The sequence below is a fragment of the Diospyros lotus genome, chromosome 7 (genome assembly GCF_014633365.1).
Source record: "Diospyros lotus cultivar Yz01 chromosome 7, ASM1463336v1, whole genome shotgun sequence".
Lineage (NCBI taxonomy): Eukaryota > Viridiplantae > Streptophyta > Magnoliopsida > Ericales > Ebenaceae > Diospyros > Diospyros lotus.
The window spans coordinates 37,911,058-37,929,546 of NC_068344.1; the positions used below are offsets into that span (position 1 = coordinate 37,911,058).

Here is an 18,489-nt window from a genome sequence, read left to right on the forward strand (position 1 = left end):
CCCTATTGCGCTCCCATAAGCAATGATTTGAGTTACATAGATCTGAATCATCAAGCACCAATGACGACTCTTTTTCAAGGGGAGCTTGAAGACGGTGGCTATGACGACTCTTTCACAGAGAGACGGAGAGGGAGAGGGAGAGGGAGAGGTCAGTGATGGAGACAACTATTGCTTCTACAGTGACGAATCTTTCACGGGAAGCTTGAAAACGATGGCTATGGCGATGTCAAGAGAAGAACGATAGTACCTCCTGTTGTTGGTGAAAGAGTTGTGAAGGAAGCAACTTGAATGGTGGCTCGATTGAGAGATGAGGGGTTTGGAAAGAGGAAAGGGTTTCCCTCTCTCTGTTTCCCTCTTTTCATTTAATTCAATTTATCATCAATATATCGTGATTTTGTTACTTCAATTTATATCCGATATACCGCCAAATTCTTGCGATATATCTCTTTCTGTAAGATTTCTGTAAAACTCTTTCTGTACAAACAGCACAACTCATATTGATATTTGCACTGTGTTTCGTATGTACAAGACATTAACACAAAGTGTTAGTAAAAGTGTGAAATTTGAATATCCAAATGCAACAGCTAGCATGGATTCTTGCTTTCAACTTCCACGGCAATCCGGAAAAAAAGGATACATTGAGAAATAAAGCAAACATCTCACAGCAAAGACTAGCTAGCTGGCATGGCTCAACAGAATATGATTGTTTTAGTATCTAAAACGTTAGCTATGTCAAATTCCTTCTATCTCGACAAACTAGGGATATCAGTTGAAACGGTGTCTCATTATCTAAGGTATTTATACCATCTATCTAGGATTGAAAGCAAGGAGAAACCTCGAAAAAAATATAATCACAATCATGATAAATTGAAGAAAATTATCAGATCCATCCAACATATATGGCACGATGTTAACAACTTGTAAAGCCTAAAACGCTTTACATAAAAACAAAAGATGTACTACGCTTTATGGTCGAGCTGGTGAAGTCAGGCAGCGCCGCAGCAGAAGAGAGGAAGCTACCACCCTTGCAGCATTTCATAAGCTTCCATCTGTACAAACATCCATTAGCTCGCATCCTTTTTCTAACACAGCACTCCGCTTTTGGGAATTTTTTGGTTCAGGTATGTACAAAGGTGAGCAAGCCTGCAGATTCCAATGACCAACAGTTAAAAAGATAATACAGTATATGTTGCCACTAGTTACTACTGCACCTGGGGCCAAATAAGAAAGCACACCTTTTTCCTTTTCCTTGGTACGGTAAGACAGAAGATAAGAGAGGAATGGAAAGCTAGAATTATGTAACCAATCCCACATAATAGGATAGAAGCTTGGAATGTCATTTTTTTTGTTGTTTGGTAAGATAAAAAAGAATACATTTTAATCTTTATTTTGGTTTCAGAAGTTCCCTAATACAAATACAGTGATATTTACTTTGTAAGAAGTTTGTAGCTTCCATACATGCACAAGTGTGAAAAAGGCATAGCAAAAAAATAAAAAAAAAAAAAAAAAAAAGCAAAACTAGTCAATCGAGAGTACTGCAACATGTGCCATAAAATCTTTTTGATAATTGTCAGCCAGGGCCATAGATATGTAAGATATCATAACATAGGGTGGAGCAACACTAGAAAGTACAATAATACTAATATCATAGGCTAACATAATTAAGATATGCCCATAAACAGAAAACCCAGACCCATCAACCAAGGCCCTAAACTCTAGCAAACAAAAAGGTTGAGCCCCATCACTTGGAATGTTAGCACCACACATAAGTTTAAGGTTCAAAAGAGCTGCACATGCTGCTAAGAAGCTCACTCTGTCACTCACCCTATGAAGCAGTTCCACGAAGAGATGCCCCTTAACCTTCCTCATCATCAGATTCAGATGCATTATCCAAGTTGTTCTGAATCTTCACCTCCACCTTCAACTCCATGGGAACTGGATGCATGGGTGCACTACCTGTAGTTGACACAAATAATTATGTAATATCCATAAAAAAAATTAACAATTTTTCTTGCTGCCATAATCAATTTGGTTTTAGCTTCACATAGTTGCTTTCAAAGCTAGTATTTCTTCCAATCATTCAAGGCGGGTCCTACAACAGCTTGATTGTATGTCCCTTTCAGCATGAGCATAATTGTCAAAGGTTCAATGTGCACTGAGGTGCCAAAGTGCTTGGAGCCTAGGCACAAGGCGCAAGGTGCGAGCCTTTTGGATATAAGGCACACATTTAAAAAATCTGTATAAGAATACTTATACATCATTATTTTCAATATATACCTACAAAAAGGTAAACGCAAACTTATAAACTCATAAATAACAAATAACCAGCACTATTTAACTAAATAATGGGGTGTTTTATTGTTTTATCAAATTTCTGTTAATTTTTTCTGATTACTACTGGTTAGATTTTAACAAGTCCATCAAAAAACAACAAAAAGATTACACAAGAGCAAAAGACATGCACCTTGCGCCTTAGGGTGAGGCACACCTTAGCGCTTAGGTGCATGCCTCATAGAGCAAGGCCCCCTCAGCCAAGCCTTGAACCTAGGAGTGCCTCAGGCACCCCTTTGACAACTATGAGCACAAGTATTCAACATGTTCGGAAAAAGACATTTCAGCTGTCAAAGCTTTCCATTCTTTTTATGAGAAAAAATTTATATTATTTGTTTGCATCTCTCTCAAGGGTTTTCAGACTTCCTGATCCTTCATATAGATGTCCTCCAATTCAAAGCACCAACCAAAAATTGTTGTCAGAAATATAAAGGAGAACCAAAAGCAGAAAAAAGAGGAAGAGCAAATTTCTTCACTTATGACTTCAATGCCCAAATGCTCATGTACTATCATAAATCCTTCTAATATACAATAAACAATTTTATAGATCCATTAATACAAGTGCTGTTTAGTGTCCAGAGTATAAATGAATATTTTTGAGTGACCATAATAAACATATATCAAGTATTCATATTGTTATATAGTCATGCATACAGTTTTAAGCCTCTAGAATGAGTACAAGCCCAAGATTCTAATTCAACAAACAAATTTAAAAATTAAAACAACAACAACATATCTAGCCTTTATCCCATTATGTGGGATCAGCTACATGAATTCTAGACTTCCATGTATTTATGTCTTTTGTCATATCTTCATTTAGGCTCATACATTTCATACCAAACTTTAATATCTCTCACAAAGTCTTCTTAAGTCTGCCTTTACCTCTTTTTTTGACTAATTGTTCCATTTCATCAACTCTCCTCACAAGAACGTCTCTTGGTCTTCTTCTCAAATGACCAAACCATCTTAATCTAATCTCTCTCATCTTCTCCTCGATTGGCACTACTTCTACCTTATTACGAATAATCTCATTTCTATTTTTATTTTTTCTTGTATGATTGCACATCCATCTTAGCATTCTCATTTCCACTACGCTCAACTTTTGTTCATGTTGGTATTTGACTGCCCAACATTCTGAGTCATACAACAAAACTGGTCTTATAACTATCCTATAGAATTTTCCTTCTAGTTTTAATGAAATTTTACCATCACAAAACACCCCCGATGCATTTCTTCATTTTAGCCAACTTACCTTAATTCTATGTGTGACATCCTCGTGAATTTCTCCATCTTTTTGAATCACTGATCCCAAATATCGAAAATGGTTTTTCTTTGTATGATTTGGTCTTCCAATTTTATTATAATATCCTCCACTTTTGCATTCTTACTAAATTTACATTCCATATATTATGTTTTCCTTCTACTTAATTTAAATCCGTTAGATTCTAAATTGTTTCTCCACAACTCAAGCTTAGTGTTCACTCCCTCTTTTGTTTCATCCACCAACACTATGTCATCTGCAAATAGCATACACCATGGCACCTATGTCTGAATGTGTTTAGTGAGTTCAAGATTCCATGAAACAAATGTTTTTCCTTCAAGAACCCAACAAATATTAGAAGGCATTGAACATCCCACAGAATACAAGCACCCCCAAACACTTTGACAACTCATGCTTTGTTCTTGCAAGCAGTTTAATAATTTTCACTGGCTTATCTCAAGGTCTAAATCAAAATAAGAGTATTAATTCTTAGCAAACATCCTCGTTTCTTCTATATTTTCCATCACTGGCACTCAATAGCTGAACTCCCAATGTTATGCAAGGAAACATAAGGAGGAAACTGCAATAACCATATCAAGTGAACATCACATTGCACAGGTGTCGAACTCAATCAAACTACTCAACAAATTTCATGTCCAATTATTTGTATTATGTAAAAAATGGCCATCCACTTTCCAAGCAAAGTTCACACATGATGCTAATTACAATAAAATTCTATTCCAGCAGAAGCCATATTTTAGGCTGGGCAAGGTGTGTGCCTCCAATCCTTGTAAACATCCCAAGCAAATGATAAAATAGTACACGAGTTGAGAAGATCCAAAATGTAGCAAGACAGTCATCTGCAAGATCATACTTCAATCATTAAAATAACTCTTTATTTTGTTCAGGGCCTGTTTGGCTTTGTTGTGAGTGAATTGCTTATGTAAAAAAGTGCTTTTAGGAGAAACTCCAATTTCTTGTGTTTCCTCCATGGCAGAAGAATATATTCTGCTGTAAACAAAAGTCAAAAGCAATTTCTTATCTTGGACAAACACCATTAAAGACATAGGAAAGCATTTTTACTTATTTGAAAGTGCTTTTTGATCCATCTCAAGGCACAGCCAAACAGACACGTCAATTTTCTTTTGTGGTAAAAGCAGAAATGGAACAGGCAGCAGCTAAAACTACTTTCACTTACATTTCTATCCTTAAAGAACAAAAAGTGGTCATGAGTGGTAACAAATGTCATTTCTCAAAACACTAAAGTTAAAAAAAAATAGTAAAATGGTCATTTCTCAAAATAGTGAAGTAAGAGTTTGAGAGCTTGGCATTTGAATAGTCTTTGGATGCCCTTTGGACACTGGCTTTTGGAGTTCATGACTATTCAAATGTACTCTGGATGACTTTCAAATGACTTTTAGACATGGCTACTAAAAGACATATCAGTTTTTCAAACACCCTTTAGAAAACAAAGACAACCTATCAAGCCTTAATCCCACTAGATAGGGTCAACTGCATGAATTCTACCTCATCAATTATTTTTATCTATGGGTTTATCTTCTATAAGGCTCTTATAACCTAAGAGTCTCCCACCAATCTTTTCATGGCCTTTCTCTACTTTTTTTTGCTATATACTTGTAACACATATCATATTTAAGAGTCTCTGACCAAGTTTCTTGGTCTCCTCTACCTTTTTCGTTAAATTCTTGTTCTATTTTATCCACTCTCCTTGCAGGAGTCTCTATTGGTCTTCTCACATGACCAATCCATCTTAATTGTGTCTTACATATCCTATTTTCAATAGGCATCCCCCAATCTTCTTATGAATAACCTCATTTCTATGAATAGACACAGATTGTTCTTAACATCCTCAACTCTATTACGCTCACTTCTGTAAATGTTGGCACTTTACTATCCAACCTTCTGTGTTATGCAATAAAATTCTAAATAAATAAACGTGATGCATCAATTTGTTCAAACACCCTTCAAACATTAATAAAAAAAAAAAAACAAACAAACATAATGAGTGCCTTACTTTTCACATTGGAGTGGAGTGCACCACTCAAGAGCAACTTGGGCACCAATAGGGAAATCTTTCAAGAACCAAATTGCAGCGTCTTAGCATGAAGAGGTAACAAAAAAATGTAGCAATTGCAGACGAAAAAATATTTTCAATAATCCATCATGAGTAATTATAATTGGAAATTAGTTTTTGCCTTCAAAAAATTATAAATGTGACACCACCACTTGAGAAATCTTTAAAGAATCAAAACATGATAAGTAAATACACTAGAGTGGCGATGTAAGCAAAAACTGAGAACAGTGGCCAAAAAATATTTTTTAATAATTATTATGGGTAATAAATTGAAATTAACTTTTAACTTAATCCATGTGATGTGGGATCGTAGGAAGATAAGAGATTAAGAAGAAAAAGCAGAGAGAGAGAGACTCAAGAAGGGAAAATCATATTATTTAATCATCCACAGCTGAATAAAAGGTTACATCAAACAAAAGTAAATAGGGAGTTCGTTGCTCAAAACGGAAACCATATCCAATGCTTCAATATGAAATGAGCAGCAGTTACCTAGTTTTTAAGCATAAGGAAATCAACAACTAGGTGGAGTTTAGGGATCCATAAATTAGCAAATGTAGTCATATACTTCATTTGGTAAGCAAAAAGAAACAAAGGGAGAGAGAAAGAAAGACAAGATACCTCGCCCCATAATCTATGTGAGTTCTAAAAATCAGATGGTGATCATCAGGACTCAATACACCAATTAACTTTCCTTTTAACTTTATGGAAATTAAACAGGGGTCACTCGGATATAGACAATTCCCGCATATCAAACCTAAGTAATAAACCAATTCTGCCAATCTGGCCCTTGAGCTAAAATCCCACGAGAGCGGGGCAGCAATTTAAATTCTTTCCACCCCAATACCATACATCTCGTCAGTGCATAGGAAATTAATGCATACCCACACGATCCATCCTAAACAAGAGAACGAGATAGGGATAAAACTGTAATCAAACACATGAATGATCAATTTCCTTAACTTTCCTGTTTCACTTTTAGTTTCACAATTTTCTCAGAAACCAAACAGAAAGGTATTCGGGAGAGCACATTTTGTATTTTTTCTGTTACCTTCAATGAAATAAGCCGAGGAGGGCCAACCTCGGAGGGACGAGAAAGCCCTCCTCTCCTCGTCCGACAAGGGCTTGGTCAAGTACTTCCCCACAACTTCAACGACACCGCCGGAAGGAGCCCCGCGCCGGGGGCGTGGGGGAACCCAGTAGGAGGAGCCAGGGAGGAAGGGAAGCCAGTCAGGGGCGGATCGGCGGACGATAATGTTGTGGATGACTTCCTCCAGCTTCCGAACGCTCACCACCTCCACTTCTCCGCCGGCGGGGCTGTCGGTCGAATCCAGGTCCACCTCCACTAGCTGCGCCTTCCCGGACTGGTTCGACCGGTTCCGCTGGCTCAGGATGCGATGCGACAAAACCAATGAAGAGGATAGTGACGCCGATTTACCACTAGCGTAGAGGATGACTGTCGGATTTAGCGATGGCGACGAGGCCATACTTAGTCTTAGGGTTTGTGAGAGCACTCGCCCAATCATCATCACACAGCAATTCTTCAGACAGAAAGAAAAAAAAAAAAAAAAAAGACAGAAGAGAGGAAATCGATTGATCGAGAGAGAGTCGACGAAGAAGACGAGATGTGGCGGATCTGGCGGTGACGCCGTGACGCGATGATGAAATAAACGCGTTGCGTTGTTCTACTGTCTGATAATATAATTTCTGATTGGGAAGAAGAAACGATTTGCTTTGGTTTAGGCCACTGTTTGGCTGCAGAGCTATGTAGCGGTGGTGGCTGTTTGGTTATTGTTTATGAAAGTGATGACCATATTTTGGGCTATAAACACATTATCAAAATACACCGTTCCACTTTAAAGTCTTTCGTGAGCAGTATTTTAGTTATGTGTCCTATCGTTTCATCTTAATGCAATATATAAAAAGTATTTTAATCATTTATATGTGTGTGTAAGTTAAGATGCAATTCTTGATATATAAGAAATATTTGTTATGATATAAATTTCACAAACCGTCAATATTTTAGATTTTTCTTTTTTATAATGTTGAAAACTCATAAAATTTTTCGATCACAAACAGTTTTCGACCCGAATCTATTTCACGATCTCTAAAACCTATCCACTTGTTCCATAGTCTTACGTGAATAGACATATTTGTTGTAAGCTGAACCACAAAGTTTGACTTTTAATTATTTTTTTATGAGTACTTTCAATTTTATATTATATATCTTGTTTTATTTTTATTTAGTAACTTAAAATTGCTAGTTTGATTATATATTTTTTTCTAAAATAAATCATCTTAACATCTTCGATATAGATATCATTAAAAAAAATTTAAAATATTTAATCTTGCCAATCTAATGACATTTGTATATATATTTATACATGATATGTTAAAGGCAAATTTAATATGTTATATTTGGAATTGAGAGGCCGATAAACAAAAAATAAAAATATTCCTATACCTTAATCCACATTCATAAATTCTATCATTTTCTTTTTATTTTGAAAACCTCTTTGATAATGTGAAATTGTATATATTTTTGCTCTTAGTATTTATAACATCATAATTACTAATATTAATAATTTATAATGTTTATAGTATTGCTAATATTTTGGTTGAAAGGTTACAAGTTTGAACAGTAGAATGCTTTTTGGATCAAAATATGGAATAATCAAGATAAGGGTGAGAAACATTTTAATTTTTTTTATCAAATTGTTTGTTAATTTTTTTAAAAATCAAGATAAGAAATCATGTGACTTCTTTTTTAAGAATCACTATATAAGTTTAACAAATACGTTGGAAATGACAAACATCTAGAATGCTTCTCATATCTGACATTTTTTACCCCATATCTTGATTAACAAACATTACCGTAAAGTCACTAGCAACCCTATATTCACAAGTATCATGCTGATTATGTCGAGTTAGATTGAGAGCAACCGAGGAAGAGAAATCTATAAGCTGGAATTACAAATACTCTAACACCAGTATCACTAATCCTCCAAGTACAAAAGAATGAGCTTTTAAACTGCACAGAGCAAGAGAATCCACCTACTCCAAAGAATTAACCATGTAGTCAAAAAAATGAAAGAATTTGGGGAAGGAAAAACAACAGAAAAAATTATATGACGCTAAAGTAAAGTATGATTTCCATGCTGTGGGGTAGCATTCTGTGGATAGTTAAAGGGATCTCCAAAGGGATTAGAAGGACCCATGGTCATGAATGGAAACTGTTGCTGTGGATACTGAGGCAAATACTGATGGGGGCTGGCCATCATCGCCATGCTTTGTTGATGCTGTAGATATTGTTGTTGCAGCATTGGATGATGCTGTTCGTGCTGCTGTTGCTGCTGAGCCATCGCAGCCATCTGCATGTTGTTCTGAGGTAGCATCGGGTTGGACATTATGAATGAATCACGTCGATCAAATGGGTTTTCTGCAGTCATTTCGTATCTTTTGCCTGTGCTGTAGCCTGCATTATGCAACTGAATCTGTCTCCTGGCAGTGTCATCTTCATATAAGCTATCGAGCAGTAGCTTGTCAAATCCACCAGCCTGACAAAAGAACACCAATGCCCTTGTCAAATAAAATTCAGTGTTTTTCTACATATAGTTGCATGATCAATGACTACAGCAATTTGGTTGCTTGTTTAGGAAAGATTCACATCTCTTGTTGATATTGTTGTTCCTCAATTCTGAACAAAGAAGATTCACTTCCTTTTGAAATATAGCCAGCAATGTAGTTATTAGAGTTTTGCGTTCATAAATGGCCATTATCGAAAACACAAAGAATAATATGCAGTATTTTCCAAATGGTGCAGTTATAACAGACCAATTTGCTGTCAGACAGTTGGATATTTTTGTTGCTTGGCATGGTGACCAGTGCTAATTCCCATCCTGAAGTCTTCCCAATTTCAGTCAGTTCTCGATTGGTTGATGGAGGATCGTTACCTAAATAACATCATCAGAACAAATCTGCATCATTCTTTGAATAACAAAACAGTCAAAGTGATGAGTAGGTATTTGAAGAGATGAAATTGTATTGAAAGAGCTTCATTTGTCAAATAATTTTAACCAAAACACGGGTGATTGCTTTTTTAGGAAGGACCACCTCTTCTATATGCTCAAAAAGAGAGAAGAAACAACCATACACAGGTGAATCATAACGATAAAGAGCTCTGATTCCTTAAGCACAGAAATTGATATTAAAACCCATCTAAGGTCATACTCAGCAACATACTACCCAGTGAAAACATGCTCCAAAACTTCCTTGGCAATGAAATGCAGTGCAACTTACTAGGTGGAACTATGGCAAGAGCCAGTGCATTACTTTCTCCGAGTTCATCACCTTTTGGATTTACATCATTCACACCCTGCACTCGGAATGTGAAAGAATGATATGCACAGATCAGAACATCCAATCCTTACTTAGAGAAGATTAATTAGTAATTTCAAACTTACTAGCAGATCTCCAGTTTCTTCAGCTGATATTAGTGGTGGAGCTTCCTCCTTCTTAGGCTCAGGTTCCTCTTTTGTATCTATGATTGGTTTATCTTCAATTTCTTCAATTTGGTTTTTGCAATCTTGAGGGGCAGATTCTGCAGGCTGCTCTAGTTCTTGTCTGGTCTCCCGGTAACCCTAGATCATCATAACAGAATCCGCCAAAATCAAAATACAGACACAATGCCCGGGCCATCATTTTATTCAGCTGTAACTTTGGCAGATGGTCAACCCAGTTCTGTAAGTTACTGAACTGCACATGCATGTTCAAGAGATTTGCCAGAAAAGAAGAGCAACTGACGGCAAAAAATCTGGTAGTAATTGAAAGATGTAACAAAAGTCGATTTCTTATCTACTAAGATTAAAGAAGAATGAAAAATTTATAATTTTTGAAGGTCACGCTACTGATTTCAGCCATATCAGGTTAAGAAACTAGATAGCTTCTAGGTAGGACAAGAAGTAAACATCAAAAACTAACCATAGAAATGGCATGTTACCATGCCATAAACCAGTAGTATGTCATTTATGCAGAAATGTAGAGCTTACTGGTCAGCTGTTTAACATAAGGTTGCAAAATACAAATAACGAAAATAATATTAATGATAATAATGAATATTTTTTTAAAAATAATGCCTACTCTAAACCGTACATCCAAAAGAATTAAAATCAGTAACAGCCTGAGTCAAAATTATGATATGTAAACCAGGGCCGTCACCATCTTGGGCAGGGGAACTTTCACTCAGATGATCGGAAAGAATTCTAGACATCTTGACTTCTAACTGGGGCTCACAAATTCAGTAATAACCAATAGATAACAGGATGTCAAATATACCTTTTGAAAAGTTCTGCAAGAGAATAATTGAAGGTTTGGCTGGGTCACAGAATAGGCGAGCTAGTTTGGCGTAAAGTAATAGAAGAATGACAAATCTAATATGCCAATAACAGATTCAAGTTGAGATAAAAACAAGGCATGCTAATGGAGAAAATGAAAAATGGCATGCCAATGATCTTAATCAGATTATACCTCTTGTGCAATCCTATTTACCAGAAAACATAAATATCTTGGAGATTTATTTATATTTCAAAATGTGGATCCTAGTGATTTTGCTTACATATTGTTTTGGAAATAAAAGTCAAAAAGTAATAAATAAGATAGACTAAGGTTTTGGAAAACAAATTCTAAAAGAAAAGGTAATAATTCAACAAGAACAATCATAGGACTTAATCCTACTAGGTGAGGAGACAAGATAAAAATGTTACTGAAAAATGTTTATTACATGACAAATACGACAACAACAAGCTTTATTCCGTTATCTGGGGCTGTTATCACAGGGCTAAGAAAGTAGATGTCAGCATAATATACATATTCACATACATCTACACTTCTTTATGTTTGATAATAGATACATTAGCCATATAAATATGCCGTTATTATCATGGAAAAATCTAGAAAAAATGGATAACTGTCTCACCAATCGGTTATTGGAAACAGAGCCATTCTGAGATGCTTCTTTTATGTATTCTTCCATTGTTGAAAGAAATGATGGAGGAGACTGTTAGATGCATGAAAACAACTTAGCATATAAAATGGTGAATGAGCACTGGCAAAAGCCTTTCAGTTTCGTATATGAGGAAAAAACCTGTTTCAGAATTGGAAACTGGAAGTGTCTGGCAAGTTCCAGTCCTTTGCAATATTCATAAAAGTCAGCAAGAATTTCAGCCTATAAGGACAAGAAGAAAAATAGAAGAAAACAAAGGAGAAGAAAAATCTCTTAGATGCGTATATATCACAGGAACATTATCATTAGGTGAAAGATCAGAGTTACAGCTAAACATATTGCAGCATGGCAACTAGAATTTCCTAAAGCATAATAGCAAACCTGTCGGCCAGCCCTTTTATAGATATTGAGAGCTTTAACTGCATCATTCTTGGCCATGTCAAAAAACTGCAAAAAAGTAAAGAAATTAAGAGTGTACTCAGTTCAGGAAAGACAGACCAGGAAGAGGAAAAGTACAACCATACCAAGTCCACTAGATTGATGATCCCATCGTTAATGGCACAATATATTTTGAAGCTTTCTTTCAGTACCTGCATGGTTGTCAATATGAATCTCAAAAGTTTCTACCAAGTTGACTATAAAAGATCAATACGTTCTTATGAGGTCCATCTCCATGACATAGTGGTTTTCATCAATAGACAAAAGATAAAATTGACATTGACCTCAAGAAAGAAAGCATTGATTAAATACTTTCTAAAGTTATGTTCAGGTGTTTGTGTTGCAGGAGTGAATCTCAAATCTAAATGGTTTGATGGTATAGCTTCAGTTCAGGAAGACAAGCAAAGAATTTATGTGTTGCATGAAACAGATGCATAAATTTGATAAATACTGTCTTCAGACTGCAATACCACTTAAAAACATGCTAGAGCTATAGCCTTCTAGGAAGTACAGACATTTCATTTAGGTGCTTTACCTGTGTTTGATATGCATTGGTGACCAATATTTGTTGGAGATGTTGGATGGGTATCAAACATGCCAAATGGCGTGTCAAGAATTTTTATTGTTATTTTTTCTTTGGACAAGTTGTAACATCCGAATTTTTAGAAGGAGATAAATCCAAGAGGAAATAGGATTTCTGAAGCCATTGTAGATTAGGCTAATTTAATCATAGTTTCAAATAAATTGGGATGGGGTTCAGATTCTAAATCAAGATTGAGATAAGAGGGATTACCATAGTTGTGGAGGAATTTAATTGGGGCTGGAATTTTGAATTAAACTTCTAAGTTTGGGATGAATAAGGAAAAATCATAATGATATATATACTATTGGACGAGAATTTGAGAGGGATTAGGATTGACTCTAAGGGATAATTGAGAGATAAATTAGAAACATATAGGGATATTATCTTAATATGATTTGAGAAGGATCAGGATTAATTAAGGAATTGGAAACAAATCAATTCCTTGTAAAAGAGGAAATTATTCATCTAAAGTTTGGAGGCAAACCAATTCTTTGTTGAAAAGGGATTAGGATTGGGGATGTAAATTTTGAGGATAAATTAGAAGAAAGACCTATGTACTATCTTATTTAAGATTTGATAAAGATTATGATCAATTGAAGAATTAGAAACAAAAGTGGAAATTGAATCCAAAACCAAAGAGGAATTGGGTAAACCCTAAGAAGCTTATAAATACAAGTTTAAAAGATAATTAAATCATTAAACTTTGAGCAATGGGAAATAGTGAGAAGTAAAGTAGCTTGATATTTGTGGATTATATTGTGGGTTCCTCTACAAAGGGGTCAAGTGAGTGGTTATATCTGCTATAATAAGTTTTTTTAAAATTATTCCCATGCTTGATTGGAAAAAAAAATATTTTGGCATGATATAAATTCTGAATTCCGTTGCTTGATATATACATGAATTCTTTGATTTGCAAATAAATCGAGAACATGGAGTTGTGAAATTACTTTGAAGTATATATACTAGAATGGTTGATATATACTAGAGAAACATGATATATACTTGAATGGTTGATTTCAAATTAAATTGAGAATGTGGAATTGTGAAATTACTTTGAAAAGTATGAAATTGTGAATGTGGCATATGGAAATCCAATGGTGTGAAACTTAGTACACTGGTACATTCTGAGAAAAAAAAAGGGTACCGATTAGATCTAGGAAGAGTATTTGAATACCTTGTGGATGGTAAATCCAAGAAGAAAGGGGTACTTGGCTAGATCTTGGAAGAGTACTAGGTTACCTTGTACAATTGTTGGACTTAAGGAACTAGGTGTATAGGCTAGTTATTGACTAGAATTGGGAAAGTACCGAGTCCCCTTCTTGCATTAATGAATCTAGACTATATTCTCATTGAAATATTTGTGGAGATGTTGATTTATTTATACCATGAAAAATTGATAGCTACATCATGCGTTGTTTTATGTTTATTATTGAGCGATACATGTAGCATGGGGAATATTGGTGAATATTTGAAATTGAAATTATGTTTTAATATATATGTATGCGTTGTGTCCAAGAAAGTGGGCCCAAATCCAATATAGGCCCAAGAGGAAGAAGCCCAAAGAGGGAAGCCTGAAAGACCTTCCTAACATAATTGTCCCCGAGAGACTCACTTGAAGGCCTCTCCTAGGTACCCCCAACAAAGCCTCCTAGGGGCCTCTCCCGAGTACCTCAGGAGACCCTCCCAGAAGCCTTTCCGAAGACTAAGAATGTCTTAAACTCACCTCCAATGTCTTTGTTTGGAAATCCATAACAGATGATTTGAAAGACGTGGATGCTCCTCCACCTGTCAACTTCGACCTCTATAAATGAAAGGTGATTCCTCTCATTGAGGTAAGACTAAACTCTACTCAGACTACAATCTTCTTGTTTTCCTACACTCTTCTATGGAGACTAACTTAAACATTGAAAGGCCTGCATGAGAGACACCCCGCACCCCTAACTGCTTCCTCTTTCGCAGGTCTCTCGAAGACTAGAAGCTTGAGATTGATACTCTCCCACAACTACAAATTTATTGTTGTATCTAGAAATAATAGTATGAAATTATTTGTTTTGGATATTGATCTATTATGCGAGGTAACCTTCATTGGGCTTTAAGATCACCACTCTCTTATTCTATTTTTCAAGTGAGTAAGATCAGTGGGGCTAAACGTGGGCTTAGATCGAGGGATTACCAATAGACTCAATTTGGGCTACTTTAATTTTCAGTTATTTTCAATTTATTTCAGTTATGTAAATCATTAGGATTTTAGTAGATTATTGTTATGAATATTGTTTATTTTCATTGGAATAAGATGAACGAGTTTTTAGGCTTCTTGAACTTTAAGTCTTGGTTTAGGGTTTTAGTAGATTATTGTTATGAATATTGTTTATTTTCATTGGAATAAGATGAACAAGTTTTTAGGCTTCTTGAACTTTAAGTCTTGGTTTAGGGTTCATGGTCGATCACACAACCCATAGAGGGGGGTGGGACAACAACTCTAGAGAAGCATTGAGCATGTTTGTCCAACCCATGCTCATGGGTTGCACACACAATGGGAACATGTGTCCATGAATTGGACAACATGCCTAGGATACAATGGAGTTTTTATAACATTGTTTGAGGTAAAATTTTTGGGTAGGGAATAATAAAGAACATTAGTTGGACCTAATCGCAATTCCAATTTCTATTGTAAGTTGAATAATGTATATGTATTATAGTTTTGATTTAATGATATTTTTTATGTTGGATTAGTGGGAGGTTTTGATAATATTAATACTGTCATGGATTGTGTGGTATCTTGAGAAAGAAAGAAAGAATATGTACCAAAAAGAAAAGAAAGAATGAAAATGTATCTTCGCATTAGACCACTGGTACTTTTTCTATATTTTTAATGCTTTTTGGTTATATGTTCATAAATATTGCTACTAAAAATATTGTTTTTGTTGCAGTCCTATCATATACTTATCTTTTCTAGATCTTGTATTTTGTGTTCATAATTTTATCCTTAGCTGAAACTCTATCAGTGCTTCTTAGATGACCTTCCAGATCATATTGGGAGAAAATTAGGCCATCAAAATTAATGGAAGATAAATTATGTTACAGGAACAAAACTACGATCTAAATTTGGCATTTGGAATTTTATCAACACTCAACAGTAGAAATAAAAAACTTATTACTTTGCAGCTAAAGATCACAGATATCAGAAAAGTACTAAACTGTGATCAGGGAAATAATTGAAATCTTGTTTTCAAATATACATGCAACGATTCATGTCCTTCCATAGGTGTTCAAAAATTTGAATAGAATTCCAGTCCTCAAAAATGTCAACCTTAAATCCATTTCTGCATAAAGTAACTGAAGCATATTATTCATACCAGTGCAAGAGCATATTGAACGAGATAGTTACTGTAAGCTGCTCCATCCGGCTGCGAAAATGTGCATACCATGAACAAAGAGCTACTAATTAACAAAACAACAGGCATTACAAGCCAAAACTATAGAGGTGTCCCATAGCATCTCCGCAAGCACAGAGATTAAACCAGATATTTATAACAATTATTACCTGGCAACCAGTTAGGCGAAACAAAAGCTGCTGCAATGCAGGTAACTGCTCTAGCAGTTCTTCACCATTCAAGAGTCGGGTTCTACTATGCCCCTGTATGTTACAGCAGTAATCAAACATCCTTGAAAATTTAAGAGACTTAAAGCGAAGTCAGCTCACATCCTAAATGGTAAAAAAGGACACCTTGGTTGCTCCTCGTGAGGTTTTAGTCAAACGCTCTGCTGCAATGTCATATTTCAAAATTCGAAAACATTCAAGCCGTTCCTGTAAGAAGAGTGCATATGCCCGGACCCATGCAGAACAATCCCCAGCTGCATGATTGAATTCCAATCTAGACAATAAGTGTTTCTTTATTTCAAAAAATCAGTGTTCAAATCATCAAATTCCCTTTCATTAAAAGAAGAGGAATAAAAAGTCAACTCCTATAACATGACATTGGGCATTAACATTAACTTTTACCACGAAGGCTGGAATCATCCTTGAAATTAGATACTTGGAGAACTTGTGCTCTGTATGAGTAGCTTAAAAACTCCTCTCTAAAGGTCGGATCGCCTTCTCTGAGTGTTCTATGGATAACTATCAATGTTTTTATAGCAACCTGTGGCCAATCAGTTGATTAAGATAGCATGGTCCCAAAGAACTAGTTCTTAACTGAAATGCAATTACAAAATAACAGAAGGATAGGTAGGACTAGGACATCCTATATTCGGAATTTCTCATCAGAACAAGTGATTTGAGAGCAACAATAAGTAAACAAATAAATAAGGTCGAGACTCATAAGTAAGGAGGAAGACTTTACAGTCCAGCTATGTGTCTTAGCCAATCTCCTAGAAAGAGCATGAATGCAGTAGGCTACGTCTGCTCGTGGGCGCATAGCTGATGTTGCAGAAAATATTACTACACAGAAAGAAAGCAACACAAATGAAGAAGGTGGAAAGAACAAAGGGAAAGAGAAGAGTTAGTAAAAAGAAAAAAAAATGCATAAATTCAATACTAATTAAAAATATATTGTTGGATTCAGAGCTAATATCCTTAAAAGGTAAAATTAGAAGGCTGATGGACAGACTGAAAACAAATAGAAATGCATCTTCCAAGTGAAACAACAACTATGTTCATATAACTGGGTAAGAAAAATTCAGCAACAACAACTACAGTGCACCAAGCTTTTATCCCACTATTTGGGGTTGGCTACATGAATTTTAGCTCTCTGGTCATGTCTATGTATGAACTTTATCTTCTGTAAGGCCCTTATAATTAATGCCATACCTAAGTGTTTTTCTTTGCCTTTCTCTACCTATTCCATTCCATCTACTCCCCTCTCACAAGAGTCCCTTTCGTCTTTTCTCACATGATTGAACCATCTTAATCTTGTTTGATGTGCAGGGTAAGAAAAATGAATAACAATAACCTACATTCAACCTAAGCAAAATTCAAAAGAAAGCAAAGCACTCACTTCTAAGATGTCGTTCCTTGGGAGGACTCTCGGCATGATTGGTGGCCTTGACAATCGCAACATCCAAATCCTTCCCACCAAACCCAAAACCAACACAAATCAAATGCCGCCCAACATTGGTGATGAATTCGAATTGGGGGGAACAAAAAACAAAAAAAAAAAAAAATCCAAAATCAGATTTAAGTATCTGGTCAGGTACCTTGTATTCGCTGTTGACCTTTGCGAGGCCGACCATGGTGGAGTCCTTGAGCGCGCCATAGGCTTTCCTGAAGCTGGTGAAAGTGCCCATTTGGCCTCAGACAAACGCAAATGATGACGTTGATGAAAATGTGTTGTTTCTTCGGCGGCGGAAAGATTTGGATTTGGATTTGGATGCAAGGGAGGGAGGGAAGGAAGGCTGGAGAGTTGCTTTAGTACGTTTAGCAGTTGTCGGAGGTTAGTTAATGGCTAGATCCAACAAACATGGCAAACTCGCTGCAGAGCGAAGCTGATTTGGTCCTTTGGACAGTCGAAGAAAGATGGGCCTCACGCGTGGAGACTTGCTCTTCCTTCTTGGTCCGATTCGCGGGAAATGTCTTCAACTTAGTCGTTACAACAACATATATTCATGTAATAACATTTCATAAATATAATATTATTATCCTTTTAATTATAATAATACTAGAATTGAAAGTAGTTGATTAATTAATGGTTGTTATGATAATCAAATAACGTAATATCAAACATAAACATGAATAATATTAAGAGATTCTCGAATGTTAACTCGAGCACAAAAAGATATCGAGG

The 18,489-nt window shown here is 35.7% G+C and overlaps 2 protein-coding genes across 2 annotated transcripts; both read right to left on the bottom strand.

The window, feature by feature from the left end:
• Positions 1-842: 842 nt before the first annotated feature.
• Positions 843-7,461, bottom strand: LOC127806720 (uncharacterized). Its single transcript, XM_052344185.1, has 3 exons — positions 6,736-7,461; positions 1,825-1,956; positions 843-1,143 (listed from the first exon to the last, which is right to left on the bottom strand). The coding sequence occupies exons 1-2, from the start codon at positions 7,211-7,213 to the stop codon at positions 1,856-1,858; spliced, it is 579 nt and encodes a 192-aa protein (XP_052200145.1). The 5' UTR covers positions 7,214-7,461; the 3' UTR covers positions 843-1,143; positions 1,825-1,855.
• A 1,207-nt stretch (positions 7,462-8,668) lies between these two features.
• Positions 8,669-18,256, bottom strand: LOC127806553 (putative clathrin assembly protein At5g57200). Its single transcript, XM_052343916.1, has 15 exons — positions 17,903-18,256; positions 17,704-17,773; positions 17,050-17,147; positions 16,710-16,848; positions 16,434-16,561; positions 16,251-16,343; positions 16,063-16,113; positions 12,210-12,275; positions 12,067-12,132; positions 11,827-11,907; positions 11,659-11,739; positions 10,148-10,324; positions 9,984-10,059; positions 9,519-9,637; positions 8,669-9,241 (listed from the first exon to the last, which is right to left on the bottom strand). The coding sequence occupies exons 1-15, from the start codon at positions 17,990-17,992 to the stop codon at positions 8,819-8,821; spliced, it is 1,758 nt and encodes a 585-aa protein (XP_052199876.1). The 5' UTR covers positions 17,993-18,256; the 3' UTR covers positions 8,669-8,818.
• Positions 18,257-18,489: the final 233 nt, after the last annotated feature.